At 38.4% G+C, this 16,458-nt stretch overlaps 1 protein-coding gene across 2 annotated transcripts in view; it reads right to left on the bottom strand.

Moving 5' to 3' along the window:
* Window positions 1–16,458, bottom strand: part of LOC129480879 (chimeric ERCC6-PGBD3 protein) — an 89,080-nt gene that overhangs the window by 37,975 nt on the left and 34,647 nt on the right. For both annotated transcript variants that reach the window (XM_055275350.2, XM_055275351.2), the window contains exons 7-8: window positions 12,006–12,164; window positions 4,601–4,736 (exon numbers count right to left, since the gene is read on the bottom strand). In XM_055275350.2, the coding sequence (XP_055131325.1) occupies window positions 4,601–4,736; window positions 12,006–12,164 (295 nt within the window). The remainder of the gene's footprint in view (window positions 1–4,600; window positions 4,737–12,005; window positions 12,165–16,458) is intronic.

Here is a 16,458-nt window from a genome sequence, read left to right as displayed (position 1 = left end):
CTATAAGATGTATACGCTGACTCTAAAGTTAATAGGAATGATATCACTTTGCATTCTATTATAATTTGTGTACTTAGAATGTATCTGAAATATTTCAGATGCTTGAGGAATAATGTGGCCTCTTTTTTTTTTTTTTTTTAAAGTTTTTTACTCCCTTCTAGCTTTTTTAAAAGCCACGTCTTTTTGCTCTAGTGTTTCAGAAAACAGGCCCTTTTAAAGAACATGTTGATGGGAGTTTCATAGATGGCCAAGTGTTTGTGTTATTTGCTTTTTTTTTTTTTTTGAGACAGAGTCTCGCTCTGTCACCCAGGCTGGAGTGCAGAGGCGCGATCTCAGCTCACTGCAAGCTCCGCCTCCCGGGTTTACGCCATTCTCCTGCCTCAGCCTCCCGAGTAGCTGGGACTACAGGCACCTGCCACCACGCCTGGCTAATTTTTTGTATTTTTAGTAGAGACAGGGTTTCACCGTGTGGACAGGATGGTCTCGATCTTCTGACCTCATGATCCACCCGCCTCGGCCTCCCAAAGTGCTGGGATTACAGGCGTGAGCCACCGCGCCAGGCCATTATTTGCTTTTTTAACCACACCCTGCACTTCACTGTTTCCATTTGGGGCCAAATGTATCTGAACATGAGAATAAAAGGTCTAGATGATGTTGAATGACCATGAACATTTTTGATAAAGTAGATGTGTACCTTCTCTCTAGACTACATATTGAGTCAATCAGCAATGCCTCATTCAGCATCTTTTCTTTTCCCAACTACTGAGGTGAAGAGGCCTAAATATTCTTTGTTTCTAACAACAGCAAGAATTACCTGAGTAAATGTTACCTATTAGGGACCACACTAAGCTCTTCATACATACATATTAACCCAAAAAGTCCTCACAAGTTTACCAAAACTTACCCATTTTATAGGTGATCAAATCAGGCTCAGAAAGGCAAGTGATTCGCCCAAGCTTGCAAAGTTATAAAACAGCAGATCCAAGATTCGAACCCTGGTCTTGTAAGCACAAAACCAACACACTTAAAACTGCATGCTCTTGTTGCTTTTCCCACTCTTACGCATCTATATGTCACGAATTGATCAAAACGAAACAAAACTCTTTAAATTACCTAAGATGTTACAGAACTACCAGAGCCTACATAGCAAAAAAAGGTAGGAGACAGACAACTGTTTCAGAACATAAGCAATTTATCATTATGTATCTTCCAATAAATTGAAAAAAGGATCCTTAATCATTAAATAAACTTTACAAGACAGTGCTAAAGGTGTCACCACCTACTGTGAGTTATGGGATAGGTATCATAAGACTGCCTTCTTTCATTATCTCTTCATTTACTATATTTTCTTTCCCCAAGAAAACAGTTGGCTTTTTAAGGTTAGTTAAAAACATCCTTTTTTTTTTTTGAGCCCTAGCAACATCAAACACTTGAAATGCAGTGTTTACGGTTGTTTTAACAAGTAAATATTAATCAACTCACATGAAAGTTGCTCTATATCAGAAAAAAGATCACAAAATATAATCAGAAAAAGGAAATCTTGAACTTTTATTAAATGAGATTTCAAGTGACCATTAAAAAAGATTCAGAAGCCTAAAAATTTCTTTATCAGATTTCATCATTTGGTTGAAACTATCAGTTGTATATTTTTTTGCATGGCTGCTGGGTGTACATTTGACAATTCTAAATTATGCTGCCAATCAGAGACTATTAACAAATATAACATAGGATCAAAGGGTGAGAGAGGTGGGAAGCTAAAAGGCAACTTGAGGAAGAAGAATGATAGATGTGCTCAACTAAGAAATTGACCATCTGATATTTTTCCAAATGAAAAATTTTCAATTTTTTTTTTTTTTTTTTTTTTGAGACAGAGTCTCGCTCTGTCGCCCAGGCTAGAGTGCAACGGCGCAGTCTAGGCTCACTGCAACCTCCGCCTCCCGGGTTCAAGAGATTCTTCTGCCTCAGCCTCCCGAGTAGCTGGGACTATAGGCGTGTGCCACCACACCCAGCTAATTTTTGTATTTTTAGTACAGACAGGGTTTCACCACGCTGGCCAGGCTGGTCTCAAACCCCTGACCTCGTGATCCACCCGCCTCGGCCTCCCAAAGTGCTGGGATTACAGGTGTGAGCTACCACGCCCGGCCAGTTTTCAAAATTTATGTCATACCAGCTACAACAAAGCATTTGGAAAATAAAGATAATCTACTTGAATGATGAGCAAAACAATTCTGGCATTATTATTCTTTTAAATATTTCTAAAGAGAAATTCTCTTCTCTTCCCTGTTCCTAATACATCCAGTATTGAATGTCCCAATGTCAGAGTACTATTATTAAATTTAGACAGGACAGCTGGTGGGCACAGAAAGCTCATCCACTGTAAAAAGAAGTCACAGCTGATAAGGAAGTCAGGCATTAGACGCTGAGTTAGAGGACAAATCACCATAAACAGAATTTTTGAAATACGAATAAGAAACACAGACTCTATTGTAATTTAACACACGTGTAAGCCAGCAGGTATGCATGTGTGGTGACAAAGATCTGCACATACAGAGAAGATCGAAGGTGCAGAGGAAGCAAATACCCCTTCAGTAGTTGAATCCAGAAACCAAAGGTATGATCTTAGAAATGTCAATAGTAAGGCCTATGGAAAGGAACTATTAATACATTTCCGATGTGTCATCACCACAAATAATAAGCCAATATTAACATTAATAAAAAGTAATAAATATAGGGCTTCTAAGAATGTAGTTTGATACACATAAAAGTACATATTTTTCATCTTTTGCCTAACAGTTTACATCTTTAGTGATCTAAGATACTTTATAATGGAAAAGGAACAGTAGGAAGAGTTAAGAGTTTGAGTAAAAACACATGGAAACTGTAATGCTGTTTTTCCTCAAAAGTTAATTAAGAATCTTCAAGTTAGAGTCCTTGGTAAACTGTAAAACACTGAAAAAATTATTAACAACCATATGTATGCATGTGTCTGTGAAGGTAAAACAACCTCAGAAGGTAAAACCACTGCAACCAAAAGTGAAATAGCTCTTCTTAAAAGTTTGCCCTCCAAAGTTAAGGAGGCAAATTTCACCAAGTTTACTATCAATTCTGTTTCCATAATGAGTCCATGTACGTGGTTTACATGAAGGCAGTTTGTCAACCTATGGTGACAAAGGAACTGGAGGCAAGCCATGATCCAGGTGAAGGTGTCCAATACACACACTTTACTACCCCAAAAGAAAATGAAAGGAATAACATTTTTTTAAATTGCCTTTATAAGACAAACATCAGCTAATGAGTCCTGCTACAGGATTTTACAGCACAAAACATTAAGAGATGTCAACAGACAACAGAAATGAAAAAGGAACCACAAATGTTTTACAAGGGTAGTGACAGGATAGTTTAAGGTTTGACAAACAATTTGAAGTTTGACTAGACAACAATCTAAACTGTTATTATCTTCATACTGCTAAAAATCACTTTTTATAACTCACAGCATTTACCCTAATTTATTAATTATCTTATCCAGTTTATTTTCCATTTATTACTTAAAATTCTGGGCACAGTCAGTTGGTTTTAACAATAACAGTGTAAGCAAAATTCCATCTCGCCTTATTTGTGCTACCAAACCATAGATTTTTCTGAGTCACTTCTATCAAAAGTTTGCTTTTCCATGAACACAAACACAACAGGAATCCTGGAGTTTCGTGGTCCCCATGCATCTGACTCCATGAGGCAAACACTCCATAGCCCTTGTAGCCAGCACTGCTTTCCTGGGCCCCGAGAACTCACTCAAGAGCTCAGAAGACTCAGGAAAGAAAGAACTAGCTCCTAAGAGACGGCTGCTCCTCCCCAATAATGTAACCTGCAAATTCACACTGAAACTGCGTGATTATTATTTATTCAGCAAATGCTTATGGGTCACCTGGGATACAAAAATGAATCAGACACAGTCCCTACTCAACAGAGCTCACAGTCTGGATGGTTAGACAGATGAGAAGAAAAAAGGAAGAATACAACGTATCTATGCTACCCACAGGAGCACAGATAAAGCTCCTTTTTGATGCTGTGATATTACCAAACTCTAAGTGAAGAAATACAACTGTCAATACATGACGATCAAGGATTCAGGGAACAAAACACAACTAAAAAGCAACAATACTTGTGAAATTCTCAAAATGGAAGGTTAAACACATACTAACAAATGCATTTACCAATTAAGAGTTGTTATTTTACTTCTGTATCCACCTTCCTAAAACTGTTTAAAGCCGCTAATGCCCAAAGTCTCTCCTTACTGGACGCAGCCACCTGACTTATGACTCCAACCCACACTGCCATGCTTGTGCCCTGAGATGATTCGTATTTCACTGGACAACAGACATTGTCACAACACCACCACAGACTGTTAAAACAATAAGACCTATATTTATAACTGTTCTGAAAACACAGAGCTCTAAAGTAAGTCAATAATAATAAAATAACTTTAAATGCAGGAAAAAAGACAGGAACATACATTTGAGAAACACATGGATCAGAGAAAAACCAAATATGTAAGATGAAGGGCATTAAAACAAAACAAAAAGGTATTGAAATATTATGTTACCTTTTTGTGGGTATAGGAACCGGTTTCATGTAGAATTGCCACTCTGAACGGAGGCCACCACGTGTGAAATTCCTTCACCCACTGATGCATCACTGTTGTTGGACAGACAATTACAGTTGGACCCAACCCCTCAAACCTGCATCCAAACGTCCAAGAAGAAAACAACCATGAAAAAGCATATACAGTCATCAACTGCTCAAAAGATCCCCCAAAACAACAAACAAAAACTTAGTTCAAAAAAAAATGCTAACTATGGAAATTTATTGATATTTTCTTTAAGAAAAAGTTACTGAGGTTAAAATCCAGTAAGTAAAATCTCCATAATCCCACTCATCAATTAGTGGATACAGGTGTTAAGAGAAAACACTAAATAATATATTAAGAGATATAACATCTATAGTAACATAAAAGATAACCAAACAAACATTATTTAACAAAAATACTCTTCCCTTCCACTACAGATTAGTGAAGTTTTTATACAGTGTATCTTAACCTAAGTGAACATAATAGGATCTTAAATTTGTCTGAAGCTTTATAGTCTACCAAGAGTTTTCAAGCCACAGGATTTCAATCTCACTGCCCTAGGAAGCAAGCAGGCCAGAAATGCTCCACTGAGCTCCACTGATGGGGGCTCAGAAGGCTGGCATGGCCCAGGTGACATGGCTACCAGGGGACAGGGGGCTGCCTAGCAGCTAGTCTTCACTTACGGCAGCCTGTCCTCACTACACCACCCTGCCTGCTCCTCCACACCACGAAAGCACCATGGAGAAGCATCCCAGCAAGTGTTCTCTCCTGGGAAGCCCACACTGACAGTGTACGAGCTGGCACTGCTGTGTGGGCAGGTAGTTGGGCAGCAAAATTAAGAGCCTTAACAACACTCATGCATTGACCCAGCAATCCCAATACAAACATTTACACACTGGGATACACACTGGAGCATTCTTTATACTGCAGAAAAAGTGGGTGCTACCTATGCCCATGGAGAAGAGGAAAGCTGAATGAACTATGCCATTTCTTCAACAAAGCATGGGCCAGTGGTTAGGGGCACTGTCTGGATCTGAATCCAGCTCTGCACACATTGTATGATTTCGGGCACACTAACCTCCGGGAACCTCAGTTTTTCATTTTTAAATGGGAATAATAACAGTATTGATCTTATAGGGTTATTATGAAGATTAAATCAGTTAACATCTGTGAAGTGCTTAGAACAGGACCATATAGAAAATACTATAAGATTCTGTTAAATAATATGGAATATCATATAACTATTAAAATCATTTTGAAGAAGTTAATAAACTAGAAAAATGTTCATCATAATTTTTTAAAATTATTTATGGGATCACCCCGATTTCCTTAGACATAGGTATAGGTAGAGAAACTGGTTGTGGCCATTGTCTCAACATCCATTCCCCTCTCTCTTTTTCCTGAAGAATCAGATCTCTGCAGGTGCCCCTCCTTCTTCCTTCCTGCAGACACACAGTTTATGGGACTCTGACCACTGCCTGGCTCAGAAGCAGGAATCCTGGCTCATCTATAACCTGTCAGTGCATGGTACTCCCCTGAAACTCTCACTAGTCCATGAAGCTGGCCTGGCAAGACTGACCAACTTTGTAAGGAAGAATTACATTCTGGGTTGGGAGAGACTTTTCTCTCCTGGTCTTTCTGGCTACATGCACAGACCAATGGTCACCGGGTTACAGTGATAAGGAGATCTAATCATTACAAGGAGACCTGGCCTTAGGCAAAAATTAAAGTATCTGGGTCCCTGAAGACATCATTGAGCTGCTGATCATGCTGTGTCCACAGCCTCCCCCTCTGTAGGTTTCTAGGGGTACCATACATTTGTGAATGTTTAACCCAATTTGAGGCCAGGTTTCACTTAGGTACAGTCAAATATCCTGATACATCCTAGACTGTATTCCCTGTCTGCATCTGCACTCCTCCTGCCCTTCTGGGACAATGGGACAAGTGTCCCTTTTCTTGTTTGAGACCAATCCCTTTAGCTAAGCTCTTCAGCTTGTATCTCCACAAGCGACACTCCCATTACTGTAGCCAATTTACCTTCAGTCTTGCTGGGGCTTGGGTGCCAGTCAGTGCATAAGATGAAAATTAAGCAGAAGTCAAAACTAACCGTGGCAACCTCTTCAACACCACTCAGCTCATGCTACAAGAGGCAACTAAAAACTGGGATTGACTGAGGGCATCACAGGGCCACACACCTGCCTCTCACACACCTGGAGCAGAGTCACTGCACTCTGCACACTGTCATTCCTCCCCTCCACTCCCTTTTCCTGCCCCACAAAGATGTTGACTGTGTGAAGCAAAATGCACATACATTACTCCACTGTATACACTACCCCTTCTATCTCACTAATTCCCACAATTTCAATTCTAGATGCTGGTAATGCCAAATCTAAGTCTCCAGCCCAGATCACTCTTCTGAACTCCAAACCACCACACACTAGATATCTCACTGCCGATATCCCCAAAGCACCACACACCATCCTCCCCTACCTGGCTATCCCCCGTCCCCGTGCTTCCAAACCAATGGAAAGAATTGTCTCCCACTGTCCAGGTGCCCAAATCAGAAACCTAGGCCTCATCCTTGAGCAGACCTGCTTGCTCTCCACCATGAGCAACCTACACTGAGTTTACATCATTTTTACCTCCTGAATCCTTTCAGTCACCATGTCTCTCCGTCTACACTGTTGCTATGCCAGCTCCAGCCACTCTCCTCTCTCATCTGGGTTACTTCATCTCCGAGGATGATTATTTCGAACAGTAAAATTTGAATTCCTCATCCCCTCACTTCAAAGCCTCTAATGGCTGCCCACTGCTCTTGGGACAGAGATTAAACACCTGGACGTGGCCTACGAGGCCACGAAGACTGACCTCTGCTCATCTCTCCTGCCTTACCTCTCACTGCCATTATCCTACCACTTGCTCCTGTGGCCAGCAGCCCACCAGCCTGAACCGTCTTCCCTTCCTCCAAATGGCCTTCACCTTGTCCTGGTTACCCTCTTACCCCTCCAGCTACCTTCTACTCAACATTCAGATCTCTAGCTTCCTCGACAAAGCCTTCCCTGTCCCTTTCTCTGTAAACAAGTTAAGGACTCTTCCTTAGTGCACTCCACATTAACCCTGACGTAACACAAATCACCTTTACTGTAATTGTATGAGATCCTCCCTAAACTCTGTGACAGCAGAGATAATCTCTTATTCAAATGATCTCAATGCCTACCTAATAGCAAGCAATTAATGAATGCTGGCTTTATGAAATTAAAACATTTTTTAAGATTGGAAGAAAATATACCAACATGCTAAAAGATATCATTTCAGAGTTGGGGTATTATCAGTGATTTTTGTTTTCTTACTAGAGCTCAGAAATAAATTATTCCTGAATTTAAAACAATTTTTGGCCAGGTACAGTGGCTCACACCTGTAATCCCAACATTTTGGGAGGCCAAGGCGGGTAGATCACCTGAAGTCAGGAGTTTGAGACCAGCCTGGCCAACATGGTGAAACCCTGTCTCTACCTAAACTATAAAAATTAGCCGGGTATGGTGGTGACTGTCTGTAATCCCAGCTACTTGGGAGGCTGAGGCAGGAGAATCACTTGAACCCGGGAGGCGGAGGTTGCAGTGAGTTGAGATTGCGCCACTGCACTCCAGCCTGGGCGACAAGGGCGAGACTCTGTCTCAGAACAAACAAACAAACAAACAAAATACAATCTTTACAAATAACTAAAGAGTAAATCGTACAGTGCTTGAAATATTAAAAATCATCTACTACACAACTGAAAAATAATTTGTAGTTCTATAGAAAAACAATGAAATTTTGGTCAAGCCCTAACTTAAATGAGGCCTACCCTTATACTCCAACGTGACAAAATACCTATGTCCACTTTGAAACCCTCCCTGCCTCCAGCTACAGTCACTGTCCCTGCCCTTCAACTGGGTGGAAAGGGCCAGACCACAAGAAGCCAGAGGCTACAAGAGACTCTGACACTCTTCCTACAGAGTTTCTAAGCCATGTTCCTCACCAAGGCAGGGCCTGTCCAGGCACCCCTCGAGCTCCCTGAGGAGAGTAGGACTCTGCCTGGCCCCTTCCATGGCAGCAAGCCTTTCTACAAGGATTAAATGCACCAGCTTCTTTCTATCCTCCAAGGAGAATAAAAGAGTTATCATCAATATGCACTTAGCAGGGATTAGGAAACCACCAATCAAAAGCTGTCTAAAATATTTTTACAACAAACTCACATTCAAATAAGCATAAACACATGCATATGTTTTTTCAGGTTATATAGTATTTTTTTCTCTTTTATAATGTGCCTTCTGCAAACTGCTACATTGATGACTCACATTTTGTTATTTAAGGCTAGTATATTCTTCTGGCTGAACATCTATCTGGCATTATCATGATGCCCTTTAATTTCTGCCATTTTCCCCTTTAGTAGAAAAATTTGGAGATTTTCACGCTGAGTTGAGATCTAGGAGCAGACCTAGACTGTTGCTGGACCGCAGCAGGACAATCAACTCCATTAACAGTCACATCGTCAACTGAACCACCCTTTCCTAACTCTTTATGCCAGTGAGATGAACATGAGTAATGGCTAAGTGTACTACAGTGATTAGCATCAATTACCAAACAGACTACAATTCCTTTAATCTTTGATTACCATTGATTACCTAATAAATTTAGGGAAAGCCAATAGCTCCATGGTCAAATATATCAACCTGCAGGATGTAAATCTGCTAGTCATACCCAGAACTTACCAGGAACTACAAAGTAAAATATTTATCCTTGAAAGTTTATCAAATTTAATAACATTAGGAATTAACAAAATGATATCCAAGACTTTAAAAAATTAACTGAGTCTGAAAAGTCACTTTATTTCCTTTTCATTATAAGATTGAGGGGCCTATCATTATAATATGAATGGCAAAGTGAAAAGAAGGTGGCGTATCCATTATGAACGGGGAACACAGCAACCAGTATAGATGTGTATCAACCATAAGCAATATGCTTCTCTGTCTTCTAGAAACACACATATAACACACATTTTTTTAAAATAACAAATCAAACTTCTTTTACCATGAAGTTTCTTGGTATCACAGAGACACTGTTTCCATTTCAATGTTCATGGTCCTTAAAATTACAGCACCAAAACCATCTCAAATTAGGGCCCCTCTACAGTTTGTAAGAGTTCACAGGAAATATACATAGCCAATGAGGCAATAACAGCTCACACAGAACTTCATTTGACCTTAAGAGCTATTTTTCTGTAAGACATAAATATAGAGAACTCCCAATTTCATCTGGTTCCAGAGGAGGATGTGTTATAAAGTTGTTAGGAAGATGTGGTCCAGTCCGCCCTGGTACATATGAGCAGAGGGGACCACACTCCTCTGTAAACTTGCACTCATGAGGAGCCCCGGTGTTTGTGGTGCAGCACCACATTCTCGCAAGCCACTTCCACCAATACCATCTTAATAAAGACAATCTGGGATGTAGTCCAATATGCCACATTATTTCATTATAGAGAAGAGGATATGAATATTGATAGTTAATTGATTACAGCTGCTGTTCATTATTAGCCTTGACTTCATTCTTAGTAGGATTGTCACCACCCGAGAGCATGTTTTAATTTTTAGATCAAAACCACAGTGCAGGGATGACTTTAGGTTTCCTGGGACCTGAGCATTAGACTCCACATAAGTGTGATGATAATAGGAAGGGAAGCAAAGAAAAGAAATGAGAAATAAGAAAATCCCAGAAACCATTTAAGGAAAGAAAGAGTCCTAGAAACCATTTGGAGGAGTTTGGGGTAGTCTAGTTACCAAAAACACCCAACAGAGTTGCAGAAAACAAGCCAATCAAAGAGCTTATTTGAAACAGAAAAAGCATTTTATTGGAAACAGAAAAACCATATTAAAAAAAACAGTCATAGATAAGACAACACTAAATGCCCACTTGGAACTTCAACTTTTCCTTTGGTCTGGAATGTTTTCACATGCTTCCAAGCAAAATGTAATAGAATTCTAAAAACCCTGCTTCAATATAACTTCCTTGTAACAACAACAACAACACGTTTAGCATTTAAAAATCTCCAAGTGTTTTCTTCCCCTTCCTACATCTATATAAATCCAACTGGCGTTCTAAAATATTCTAAAACTCCAAACACTCCTCACAGAAGTATTGATCTGCTAACTTAACGAAAGAGTAAGAAATAAAACACTAAACTCTGGAGACTAAAGAAACATGATCTTGACTCAGTTTATGGTTCATATTTGGCTCTCTACTGAGCATTTCACTGCTGATGAGCTGGAGAGTAGGAAGAACTTTCGGCAGTTGCTGACTTCAGGCACACTGACACTACTGTAGAGGTTATCTCCAAATCATATGTAGGGAGTGTCTGAGGTTTCCTGGGCACACCCCTCTAGCAACTACCTTGCTCTTACTCTTTACATAAGCCTACTGAAACACAAGGAGCTTGGACTTATCTGGGTTCAATATGATGAAATATCCTACATAATTTACCTACCAATATTTTTACCAATACCGATTTCTATAAAGTCAATTTACAGTTTAAATATGGAAGTGCTCATAGTACTTTCTTTCAAAATAAAGTATTTCAGTTCTGCCATATCAAATAGATTAAATGCTTATTCTTCTGGAATACAAAAGCCTTAATTATTTAAATTTCTAAAGAGAATAAAGATTAATATCTAAACATAGTTTTCTACCATTTTAGGTAGTTGCTTAGGTTTTGGCCTTAGAATTTATTACATAAAGTTCATAGATTGGGAAGGGCAGAAAGCACAGGGATCAGACAAGCAACTTCATTCAAAAACAAAAGAGAGAGCAAGCTATCTAGAAATGCTATCATGCACACTCATTATAAAGGAAATTAGGGAGAATGGCTTCTTCAAAGCTCCAACTCTCCCCATGAATAGACTTTGTACTTACTGTAATGCTCACCTGGTCTCCTGCCAGAACAAATATTTTAATGTAAAATTTAATAAATGGAACTAAAGGTATTATGTCTAATTTAAAATTCCATATTGTGTAAACTATTGATATTAACATAATTGAGTTTGTAAACAATCCATTTGTAGAAGCTAACCTTAGACATCATATTGACCCAAAATATCTAGTGGGGCTCATCTGCAAAATGAAGCATCAATGCCTGGAATTCATTAAAAGTGTTACATGTTTAATTTCTCCTGCCCTACAGCTCCATTGTCTCGTAAAATTTTTCCTTTGATGTCCCCCACTAAAAGAATTAAAGGAATATTGTAATTGAAATGTCATCAATAATTCACAAGACCCTCCTCCACAGCAATACATCTGATGAAATATTAATTGAGCTCCACAGACTGACAGTCTGCAGAGGAGCACTTGCCTGTAATTTGAACCACGAGTCCTGATCTTGCTGTAGCTCAGACCTGCCAAGAAGGCAATTATCTGGATGGTCTTGCCCAATCCCATTTCATCTCCCAGAATTCCTCCTGCCTGCTGGCAGTGCAATTCCCACAGCCACCTAACACCTGTCTGCTGGTACCTACAACAACAAACACCAACAAGAAAAGAGAAAATGGCAAATGGTGGATAATACAGATCATAACAGAAAGTACTCATGAATTAATCATTTGACTAGGTTCTAGTACCAGTCAGAGAAACATGCGGGATGTGTGTTTTACATGAGTATTATATTTATAAGGTCATACATTTTTGATCACCTAGGCATAAAAATCACAAATTTTTCTTTACAAAACATTAACACATTTCTAATTAAACTGATAGATGGGGTAATTAGAGACTATTTCCTTTCTTTTCAACATTAGAAATAGCTTGCTAAACAAGCATAAACTTACTATTTTTTACTCACTTTCTGGGGAAAAAATTCCCAAATATTTTTCATACATAAAGTTCCATTAATTTTTCTACAAAAAAGGGGCACTAATGTTTATTTTTTCAATCTGAATAGCATCAAAAAAGCAGGACAGAGAACACCACAACCTACAGCTTATACTGTTGAAAAGTCACTTGGTAATCATATTATCTTTTAATAGAAAAAATTAAATTTTAAGGCCATAAACAAGTCTGAATAATAGGGCTGCTCTCAAAATTAGGACATAACAGATGATTCTATCATATTACTAGCAGATGCAAAAAAGAACAGTTTAAAGACTCAACAATACAAAAGGTCTTTTTAATATTTCAAAGCAGAAATTGATTCAGGGAGTTTACCATAGGTACAAAAAGATCATAGCTATTAAGATTTTAAATAAGGAATACGGGTCAAGGAGAAATAATTTAACCTTAACCCCTCCCACTGCAAAAAATAGAAGTTGATATTTTTCTTTCTCCATCAATGATATGTTTAATCTATAACCTAAAGTTAAAAAAGGAAAAATATAAAAAAATTTTCGGAGAGTGGAAGAAACACTTAACAACAGGGAATGGTATGAAGATTATATCCCAAGTTACAAAATCTAAAGCAAAAACCACTTGAATTAAAAGATGATAGGTTAGATGAGGTGGCTCATGCCTGTAAATCCCAGCACTTTGGTAAGCCGAGGCAGGAGCATCACTTAAGCCCAGGAGTTCAAGACCAGCATGGGCAACATAGTGAGACCTCATCTCTACAAGAAAAAAAAAAAAAATTTAGCCGGGAGTGGTGGCACGTGCCTGTAGTCCCAGCTACTTGGGAGGCTAAGGTGAGAGGATTGCTTGAGCCATGGAGGTTGAGGCTGCAATGAACCATGATTGCACCACCGGATTCCAAACTGGGCAACAGAGTGAGACCCCATCTCTAATAAATACATAAAAAGATGATGAAAGATAAGGGATTTTTTTTTTTTCAAAGAAAATATCAAGGCTAATGGGCTACTCACCTTAAAAGAAGATGGTTTTGTTGTTTTGCTGCCCAAATATTTACTATCTGGTACCTATAGGTATGTCTACCTAAAATCTCATTTTGGACTTCAGCTCATTTAACTGGTTTTATTTAATCTCCTCTCAGTAAATATGTCATAATTAACTTTCTCCCAGTATTTTGCAAAGCAATTCTAGAAGTTTGACTCTAGCTGTTCCATTATTACCTATTACATAAGGAAAACTCTGAATGAGAATTTTGCTGCTTATTAAGTTTGCTAAATATAATACACACACTGGATATGCACCTTGGAGAAAAGAACTAAAAATCAAAACACGATGAAGTGTAGTACAGATACTAGATCATTTAATTTGGGAAGAAGGACAAATTCCGAAAATATGTGGTATGTAATCAGAGAATAATGACTACTACTTAAGGAGCCGACTGCTGAGGAGGCACCAGGCCAGGTGGTTTGGACACAGCTTCACAATCAACATGCACAAAGGAGATTATCAGCACACTTTATAATTAGGAAACAAAAGCTCAGAATGGTTAAGTAACTTGCCAAAGGTCACATCACTAGAAAAAAATGAGCAAGCCATAGCTGAAATCCAGAATTGTATGTTTCCAAAGTGATTCTGGAAATGATCTAGACCAATAGTTCTCAGCCAGGGGTAATTCTTCTCCCTATGGGACATTTGGCAATGTCTAAAGACATTTTTGTTACAACCAGAGAAGTGCAATAGTAGAGGCCAGAGAAGCTGTTCAATATCTGATACTGCACAGGACAGTCCCCACAGCAACAAATTATTTAGCCCTAAGTGTCAATTGTGTCAAGGTCAAGAAACCCTCATTTAGAACAAAAGCTGGTTCATGAACTGGCTACACTAGAATAATCTCAACTTTTAAAAAAGACATACTGCAAAAAGCTCTCCAAAAAAACTGATGTGCAATTAGTTTCCAGAATCACTAAATTCTAGTCAGTTGACCTCTTTTTACTGAGATACAGAACAACCATGGGACCAGCTCCTCCAGTCGGGGAACAAAATCTCCCAGTGATTATTCTAGTGTATTACTCCTACACCACACTGCCTCTATCCTACGTGGGTCCAACAACTCTTTTTGCTTGGGGCTCATCAACTTAATTAAAGTAGGGAGAGTGTGGAGAGGAGCAGTTGAGAAATTATTAAAGGAATGGTAAACAGCATAGGATCCCAGAAGGAACCTGAGAGGGGGTTAAGACAACTAGATTCTGTGTGGCCCAGGAAAGGCAGCATACAATGTGCTGGGTGTTTCCTCATCTACAAATCTAATCTTCGAGGGCTTTCAAACAGCATGTGAGTGTGTTTACAAGAAGATGAACAGCACTAAGAAAATGACATTTAAAAAAATCTTACTAGGCCGCATGTAAGTCATATCTCTAGCAGGATCCCCAACAACTAGGGATAGTTACAAAGATAGCAAAGAGTGGCTCTTTCTTTCCACACAACACATGAAGGCCCTCAGATGGTATTTAAAGGAAATTCACTTGCAGATTAAAAGCACTAGCCACACAGCTGGTAGATAGTATACATAGCTGGTATTGCTAGATGAGGAATAAGGGGCCTGAGCTCAGGTTTCAGCTGTGCCACTAACTGACTTTGGTTTTATTGCTTTACCTTCCTAATAATAAACAGTGTAAATCAATTACATAGTTTAAATAACATATTATAGAATCTAGTTTTCAAAATTTTTGAAAAGCATATAAAAATTACTCTTTAGGGACAGTTAAAGATTTTTACGAGTATACAACATAAAAAAATTTATTCTGCTATCTCTTGAGACTGAGGCATCACAATGTGACCACAGATAATTGGTGTACATTGGCATTGCCACACTAACCCAAGACTGCATTTACTAGTGTGGCTGAAAGTAAGGTCAAAAGATTGAAGTTTGTCATTTGACTGCTAAATTAGATAGACAAATGTACTTGCTGGGCAAACTTTCAAAACTGAAATTTAAAAGTTAAACATTATCTTGCAGAAAATGTACTTAAATGGCTAATTGTACCTTCTGACTCCCTTGTGTACAACTCTATACCCTGTCAATTCAATTCTACAGAATGCAGCAAATACAGTAAAAACATGTTATCTAGTTTAAAATTAAATTGGCCCCACTAAAACGTAATCGTAAAAGAAAAATGGAGACTCTATCAATCCTATTAATTTTTTTCATACAGCAAAAGAAAATGAACCGAAGTTTTATGACATTTATAAAATATTTAAAATCCTGTTTTTGCAGAGATTAAAAAAACACAATACTTTCCAGGAATGTGCAATTAAGACTAATTTTTAAAACACAAATATTATTTATATTAACTACTATAGAGTTTTGTCAATACACTGAATCCTAAATACTTTTAGTAAGCAAAGTTTAGTTCTATTAATTGTGAAATATCTTTGCTAGAAAATCTGACATTTATACAAAAATGCAGACTCAACTTGATCCTTGAGGATATTTGCCAAATCACTTACTACACATACACAGAAGTATCCTGTCTTTTTTAAATCAATTTAATCTATAATTTGGGTATTCCTTTTGCTAGTACAACACTGATGGTATTTGGCTTGTTTCTTAACAAACAATCACTTTAGAGAAAACAAAAAGAGTTGCCAATAAAAGTGGCCTTTATTTACCTTTCCGTAGTTAATTTTCATTTGGGAGAAGCAATAAACAAAGCAACCACCTCTGCATATATTACTACAGATTCAGATTTCAACTTCTACACGGCTGTTCCTCTGTTCAGTTAAAGCAATCACATCAAGTCACTTCACATCTTTAGAGTTTGGCTTTCTATAATGTTTAGTGGGATAAAATAACTACTCTTCACTCTCCACTACCCCAATGGAGAGAAAAATTAAAACTATAATATAAGCTCTTTGAAGAGCATGCTGTTTTTAAGTAAACTTCTTCCACAAGTTTAGGGCATGGCTGAAAG

This window comes from Symphalangus syndactylus, chromosome 4 (genome assembly GCF_028878055.3).
Source record: "Symphalangus syndactylus isolate Jambi chromosome 4, NHGRI_mSymSyn1-v2.1_pri, whole genome shotgun sequence".
Taxonomy (NCBI): Eukaryota; Metazoa; Chordata; class Mammalia; order Primates; family Hylobatidae; genus Symphalangus; species Symphalangus syndactylus.
Note: the sequence above shows the minus strand (reverse complement) of the source record. Positions and strands in the feature narration are given on the sequence as shown.